The 7,770-nt window shown below is 40.1% G+C and overlaps 1 protein-coding gene across 2 annotated transcripts in view; it reads right to left on the bottom strand.

Moving 5' to 3' along the window:
- Window positions 1-5,405, bottom strand: part of ESM1 (endothelial cell specific molecule 1) — an 8,637-nt gene extending 3,232 nt beyond the window's left edge. The window contains exons 1-2 of one of the 2 annotated variants that reach the window (XM_007469283.1): window positions 5,033-5,405; window positions 1,753-1,905 (exon numbers count right to left, since the gene is read on the bottom strand). In XM_007469283.1, the coding sequence (XP_007469345.1) occupies window positions 1,753-1,905; window positions 5,033-5,333 (454 nt within the window). In that variant the 5' untranslated portion in view covers window positions 5,334-5,405. The remainder of the gene's footprint in view (window positions 1-1,752; window positions 1,906-5,032) is intronic. The other variant, XM_007469284.1, reaches the window with a different exon arrangement.
- Between the last annotated feature and the right edge of the window lie 2,365 nt (window positions 5,406-7,770).

Below are 7,770 nucleotides of genomic sequence, written 5' to 3'. Positions count from 1 at the left end.
GGGAAAGAGACTGCACAAGGCTCCAGAGGAGCAGAGGATGTGCTCCTGTGTGTGCAGCAGGAAGGATGGAGGTGAGACAACAGAGTTCCATCACTGAGGAATATCCCAGAGGAGCTCGAGAGCCCCCCAGACCTTCATCCCAAACAGCAACAAAGATTCACCAGGGATTTAATTCTCTCTTGGAGGGAAAGATTCAGGCGCAATCTTAAACGAGTGAAGAAGGGTTCTAAAGTTGCTCCTTCAATGTTCTTTGTAGCCTCTACGGTTTTAAGAAAGCAAAATAAGACAAAAGAAGCTGCAAGTGTTTGAGGCAGCTAGCTGTGCTGAGGTAATAGGTTTCCCTGTACTAAAGACAATCAAACCATTCAAAAAAATTCCTCATTTCAGAAAGTAGATTGGTGGTTGCTAGGGGCTGAAGAGTGGGAGTAACTGCTTGATGGGTACTGGTTTTATTTGGAGCTGAGAAAAGTGTCCTGGACCTAGATAGAGGTGGTGGCTTCCCAACACTGTGAATGTACCAAATGCCACTGAATTGTTCACTTTAAAAAGGTTAATTTTATGTTAGGTGAATTTCACCTCAACAAAAAAAATTTTCCAAACTTAAAATTCAATTTTCTTCCATTTTGCTTTTCAAGAACTGTAGGGACAAGTCATAAGTATTTATAATATTAATACTGATCTCAATATCCGGATCAAGTATTCACGTAGATATTCACCTAATAGGTTGAAAACAGGTTTTCAATTTAAACTCATGTTTAAGGGCATAGCCACACTTAAAAATAATAATTCACTGAAAAACACAGTATTTCCCCTTTATCTTGATGTACTTAACTGAAGCCACATGTAAGAAGGAGGTAAAGCTGGGAAGTAAGCACATTTGTCAATATTTCAAATCTTATTTTACTTGAAGTGCAAAGAACCAGAAATAAAAACTGAAATAGATTTGGACTGTCAACTATTTGTATCTGAGGGGGAAAAGTATACAGTTTGTTGATACTAGCAGTTGCTCTGGCTACATGTTATTTTAAACATGTATCTACTTCCAATTTAACAAAGATTTACTGTACTAACAATTTATTCAACAAGATGACCAAATAGGTCAATAGCATAGTCTTATAGGCTGCATTTCTCACATTCTAACAACCTGTGTAAGAAATACATAAGCACTAACAAGCAGTATGTGAATATTACACACTTTCATTCAAAGGTTTAGAGATGATTCCCAAATTTTAATCACAGATACTATGTCTTATTCTCTCCAAAATCCACAAAAAGGCATGCTTGGAATTATTCCATTTAAACACTTCCATTTGGTTTAAAAAAAGAAATGTTTTATATTTTCTATGTTGGCTCTTAAGTCTTATCCAATAAATTCCTCAGAGTACTCTTTCTATGTGAAGTGGAGAGAGAAGCCGCTTTGTTTAGTATGTATGTAAAACAGATCACTGAAGAATTTAAATAACTTTGTATATCTCGGTTATTTTTGATTACAGGTTTTTTTCTGTAATCAATCATATTTATCCTCCATATAAACTGGGTAGACTTTACAAAAATTATATAATCTTCAAAATTATTAATGAGGTTTCTTTGAAAAAAAGCAACAAATTTTAACAACCTCCCACCTTTCCCTTAAATAAAATAAAAGACACTAAATCATTTAAACCAACGTCTTATTCTACTCAACCATATTTTTTCTTATTCAAACTGAAAATGAGGCTATGTTTCAATGTTTATACAGGAATCAATTCTTACCTGTGTGAGAAACAAATCTCTGGTTGGCAGCCTTGGCTACTGAATATTGGAAGAAGGGAAACTTCAGACATTTGCCGGTTACCCTGTCACATATGCCAGACTGACAGCTGCAGGTCTGTTTGCATTCCATCCCGAAGGTGCCATACGGACAGTCTAAGGATAAAGGGAAGGTTGAGAGAGGGAGCTGCTTGTTGTACATAAGCGTCCATCCTCACAGCCCGTGTGCACAGCCTCAGGAATTGAACAAATCTCATGAATATTGACTATCAGATAAAACCCAATTCTCCAAAGATCCCAGGCTTTGAAAATTGAAACCTTGTCACAAATGTGAAATCACACACTAAGACCAGATAATGGATGCCTCACTTGTAGTGTCTTGCTGTGAAGTTTAACTGAAGACAGATACACGTAACCAATAACCTTGAACCAGTCTTAATTCTGTCTACTTTCTGCTTAGATACCAAAAGACAAGGTCTCATGGGCTACCTCTGTGACAGCTCAGTGAAGGTGGGCAATTGAATAGACATGTGCATCAGCTCCTCACAGAGCTTAAGAGATATGATGCTGTATTTGAATCCCCTGTAATCACAGACAATTTACTGTTGTAAAGGTACAGGAAAGGGCTTAAACTAACCAGGGGCTAAGAGGGCTATCATCCTAGCTCTTCACGAAGTGGCTAAACCTCAATCTGCTCCAACACTTATCAACTTCCTTATCTATCAAAATGGCGGTACAAGTGTACCTAACTCCTCCAGATGTTAAGAGGATTCACTACTAAAACCCTCTGCAGAGCTAAGATCCAATATGCTAAATGACAAGAAAGCTGAGAATGTATTCGTATACCTAACCAAATCTGGAAGCTTTTAGAGCTTCAATGTTTTCATACTTAGACTAAAACATACTATATTGAGAAAAAGAGAACAAACTCATTTAGTAAAAATGCATGGGTTTTATGATGTAAATAGCATCTCAGTAGACTAGCCAGCCTTGAACAGCCAAGCAGAATATTTATTCTCATGGCATAAGAATATCCTTGTAAATGTACAATCACACATGGGTGAAGAAACAAGTTGTGAGGCATTTAAGTCTTTAGCAATGTAATATTCCACAGAATGATCAAGATAGATATTAATGAACTATACTTTTTAAAGAGATTTAGGACTGCTGTACTCTGCATCCTTCAGATTAAAGAAGCACCTGGTTTTAAACATTGGCCTCTCTGTTGGGAAGAATAGTTCTTAAAAGGGATCCTGAAAAAAGTCTCTGGCAGAAAAGCACACAGCATTGGGATCTGACTGTGATATTGAAAACTAAAACTTTAGCCAGATTCTCAGTGATGCTTCTATTGTACCCCTCAATGTACTGAATAATGCTGGGCAGATAGTAGGTGTTCAATAAATATTGTTATCTGGGCAACGCGACACCAAACATCTGAATATTTAATAACCATCCAGGTATGCAGCTAAAGTATACAGTTTTCATAGGGGTGTTCTTTTAAAAAAAAAAAGCTAAAGTAGAGAGTTTGCCTATAGCAAAATATAATGTATCTAACTGCTGAGGTTCACACAGCCTCACTATTTCCAGCAGAGAGTAAATGTTCGAAACCAGACTCACTTGCAATCTGAAGGATGTCCAAGAGCTATCCTAAACAGCTTTTAAAAATATATCTTATTAGCAGCTACCTCAATCATTCAGTGAATAGTGGAGTGCTAAAGACTCCAGATGCCTTACAGCTTGTTTCTTTACCCATATGTAATTGGACGTTTACAATCACACATACAGAGTCAATTTTTATGCCAAGAGAAAAAGCAATCCACGGCGTATACTTGTTATATCATAAGTATGATTGTGTTAACCACTTCCTCCCTAATTTCCCTGTGTGAAGTTACTTTTTTCTTGGCTGATAAGCCCTATAATTTACAGAAAATAGAGATCCTACTCAGATGAAAGAAATGTATGTGAATGTCCACCAGAGAAAATGTTTCCTCACTATTCTACTTTTTATTGGTTATAAACAAAAATAAGCTAAGCAAAAAATAAAATTCTCCTAAAACTTCAAGCATTTATTTCCTAACCTTTAGTATGTTTTGTGGCCTAAAAGGTAATTGATTTATAAAATATTTTTCTAAAAGAATTAATGGGATTAGCTCAATACTGGATGATTACCATTCATAAAAGCTTACAGTTGTATTAAACACATAAAATAAGAATTACTTAGAAACTTCTCAGTCCCTTTAATTTTAAAAGCTTCTTTATAGCTGATTCACTTTGCTGTACAGCAGAAACTAACACAGCAGTGTAAAGTAATTATACTCCAATACAGATGTATAAAAAATAAAAATAAAAGCTTCTTTGTACTGTAAAACTGATGAATGGGGCTATAACATATGTGTTGAATCTTAATAATAGTTCTTAACATGAGATCATGAGGTATCCATACACAGAGTATTTTAAAATCACCGTTCTTTCGTTTCTAAACATGTTAAACATTGTAAACTACAGTCACTAAGTTTGAAATAAATTCTACAAATGTTTAACTATATTGTTTAGCTATAGTTTCAACCTAATAAAGTTTTTCTTTAAGTCTGTTAGAGTGCTAACCTCTTTCTTTACAGAGTCCCAGTTTTAGTTTTTCTTTAGGTGTTATTTTTCCTGGTCTTACACTCATTTTTCTAGATGACCAAAACCTTTTATAGAGTGGAATGAGGTTTGTTTTATACTTCAGGGTATCTTCCTCCAAGAATGTGAGTCATTTTGCTTGATGACTTAAGCTGCCCTGTTTCACAAAGTGCATTAGTGTTCATCAGAAATATGTGATCTTGAGAGGTGCCCCCCATCCCATGGACCCTTTTAAGATCAAAGAATCACTAAACCGCAGGGCTAGCCACCACTCCAAGAGGTTATCCAGTGCAGACCTCTGTAATCACTGACTGCAGAAGAGAGGACACCTAAAGCATCCATAACAGATTACCTGTCAAGTTCCTGAAGTTTTCCAGAAAAGGAGGCAACACAGTCTTCAATGGGAACTTGAAAAAAAAAATCTCCCAGGCATAATGAGTGAAATGCTGTATTCCTTCCTGGGCTTTCTTGCACACTGGGTTCAGTTGTAATCTGCAGAGTTATCTTTCTCTCTCTCTATGACAGCATCAGTGTGGCACCTGGTCCCTAACCCACCTGCATTTTCCCTCTGTGCATTTTGAGAAAAGGCTCCTCATCTCTCACGCTGGCTAAAAGCCCTCAGTGTGCCCTGGGCGGGGAGAAGAAAGGGGTCACTCTTTACCTTTGCAGATACCAAACTCGTCACCAAAATCATCCTCCTCACTGTAAAACTGACACCTCAGCCCGGGGCCACACTTCACGCCATCCATGCCCGAGACCGTGCGGTAGCAAGTTTCTCCCGGACCAGCGGCGCACACCCGGCAGCAGCCACAGTCGTCCAGCACCGTCCTCTTACAGCGCAGGCTGCCTTTGCACTCGTTAGTGTCACAACGCTCCGGGCAATCGACCGCGTACTTGGTGCTCCAGGCCGCCGCCAGGTGCGCGGGGACCAGGAGCGTGGCCAGCAGCAGGAGGCTCTTCATGTTTCCCGCGGCGGCTCGGGCTCCGCTTCCCGCGGCGGGGTCTTTGCTGGCGGGAAGAAGCCGTCCAAAGTGGTAGCTGAGCCTCTGCCTACACGTTTATGAGTTTTATACACTGGGTTGCCCGCATGCTTCCCCGTCATCAATTTCCTCAACCCAGCAGCAGCGCTGTCCTCCTGCCAGGCTCTCTTGTTTTAGTTTATGAAATCCAGGATGAAGGCTGGATTAACACGCTGCTGCCATCCAGGAATTGAAAAGCCCGAGCTGATGTCATCTGTTATGTTTAGATGGTTGTTTTGCATGAGGACTAAAACACTCGCTCACATCCGTCTCAAGGGCTCAAGGACGTCTGTGAAGGGGGAATAAAGAAGGCTGCACAGCCTCCTCCAGGACAGGAATTGTTCAGACACCAGCACATCAGTTGGGGCATAGCTTTGTCTACGAGCCTCTGCAGTCATGAGGAAAATTATATCGACATGAATCACCAGGACCGAAGAAGCTCCTTTTAAAAAAATAAATAAACATTTGGTATATTTCCTTTCAATAAATAGCTATGAGATCATTTGGAAGAAGAAAGGGTTTTCAATACTTAGAAGAAAGAAAATATTTTGAAAGGGATTTTTTTAAAGACCCTCTCTTCCTTCCTCTCACCCCTCATCCACTGTTATTTCTAAAACAATTCACATGGCATATATCTAAGTTTATCATGGATGTAGCTATATTTCTAGTAAGATGTGGAACTGCCGCTGAGAATTTCCTTTAAAATCCATATAAAACCCACAGAAGTGGTAAGATGCTGCTGACACTGTTTCTGGCTTACTCAGTTCTGGAAAAACTTATCAGCTGGACTTGTCCTGACCCAAAACTCACTGGGGAGAAGGCTCATCCATCACCAAGTCTGCTTGTCCAATGATTGAGCCCATTTGGGGCCCTTCCCCTCACCTCCTGGCATTGATCAGAACGCTCACTAAAAACCGCCAAACAAGGCAGGCAGCCCAAGGAAACAAATGAGCCAGCAGGCAAATCAGACCGTGGCCCAGAGAGGCAAGTCACAGGGAAGGGAAAACATTACCCATCAGGAAACAAGGTCTTCAAGCTATGGAGGGTCACAGGGCCTAGGTCCCACTGGGGAAGACAGAGCAGTCCTCTTAATATATTAACTGGATCTCGGCCTCATTAAGCAAGGTTTGTGGGGCAGAAAGAGCAAGTTTGAAAGAGAGAGGAGAATTCTTACAGTAGCTACATGTTGGAGCCCAAGCCCCACCACCTACGAAAATAGACATATTCCCACTGTCATCTAGTAAATATACAACCAACGAAGTTGATAGCTCTTGGTCAGTCACAAGTTAGCGATGGGCAATCCACAGGGCTTCTCTCAGCCTCTGTTTCCCTTTGGAGAACTGACAGTATTGGGCTAGCTGATCTCTAAAGTTCTTGTCCCTTCTAGAAGATGAGGTCGAGTTCATTGGATGTGACTTGATGATTAGCCTTCAAATGTGCAATTTTAGGAGGATGGAGGGAACGGAAACTGAACTGCAGGGAACGGAGGAGATGGGAAGTGAAGGCAAGCAACTTAGCCTCCAAATTTCCCAAATTTTTCATGACAATCCAATTTTAAATATTCTATCTTCATCTCCCCAGAAGCAAACAGCACACTCTGATTAATTGTTTTCAATAGTAGGTAACATCCACTGAGTGCATGGTATCTACCAAGCACTGTTCCGAAGCATTTTACATGTATTAACTCACTTGATCCTCACCCAACCTTATGAAGTAGGTATTATTCTCATACCCATTTTACGAATGAGGAACATGTGTCAGAAAGAGGTTAAATAATTTGTCTAAGACCCCCAAAATGTCAGAGGATGAACTTGAACCATGTCAGTCTCGTGTCAAAGCCACACACTCTATTGCCTATTACAACATAATCATGCTTCCATGGCCAATGTTCTGATGGCCTAGTCCACAATTTAGGCTGACCCTGGGAAAGGTTTCTTGTTCAAACTTTGCTGAACCCCACTTTCTGAGGAGAGTGGTTAATTGGAATAGTGGTCAATAATAACACCTAACTATTATAGAAAGCTTATGAGGTACTGGACACCATGCTAAGCACTTTACGTGGATTACCATACTTTCAAAACAACCTCAAGAGCTAGGTACTGTTCTTATCCCCATCTTAGAGATGAGAAAACTGAGGACTAAAGGAGTTAAGCAAATTGTCCAACGTCACAGAGTTAGCAAATGATAAAGCCAGGACTCCAACCCAAAGACAGACCATCTCCAGAGACTGGAATAAGGACTGCAAAATCAAAAGCATGCAGGTGACCCAGTTGGGTGAGGTGATGAGCTACACAAGGTGTCATGCAATAGGAAGGAGAGGATTTTGTCCACCTGAGAGTACACACCTTCTCTAAGGGAGGAAGCCACTCCATAGGGCTGG

The sequence above is a fragment of the Lipotes vexillifer genome, unplaced genomic scaffold (assembly GCF_000442215.2).
Source record: "Lipotes vexillifer unplaced genomic scaffold, Lipotes_vexillifer_v1.1 scaffold810, whole genome shotgun sequence".
NCBI classification, from domain to species: domain Eukaryota; kingdom Metazoa; phylum Chordata; class Mammalia; order Artiodactyla; family Lipotidae; genus Lipotes; species Lipotes vexillifer.
Note: the sequence above shows the minus strand (reverse complement) of the source record. Positions and strands in the feature narration are given on the sequence as shown.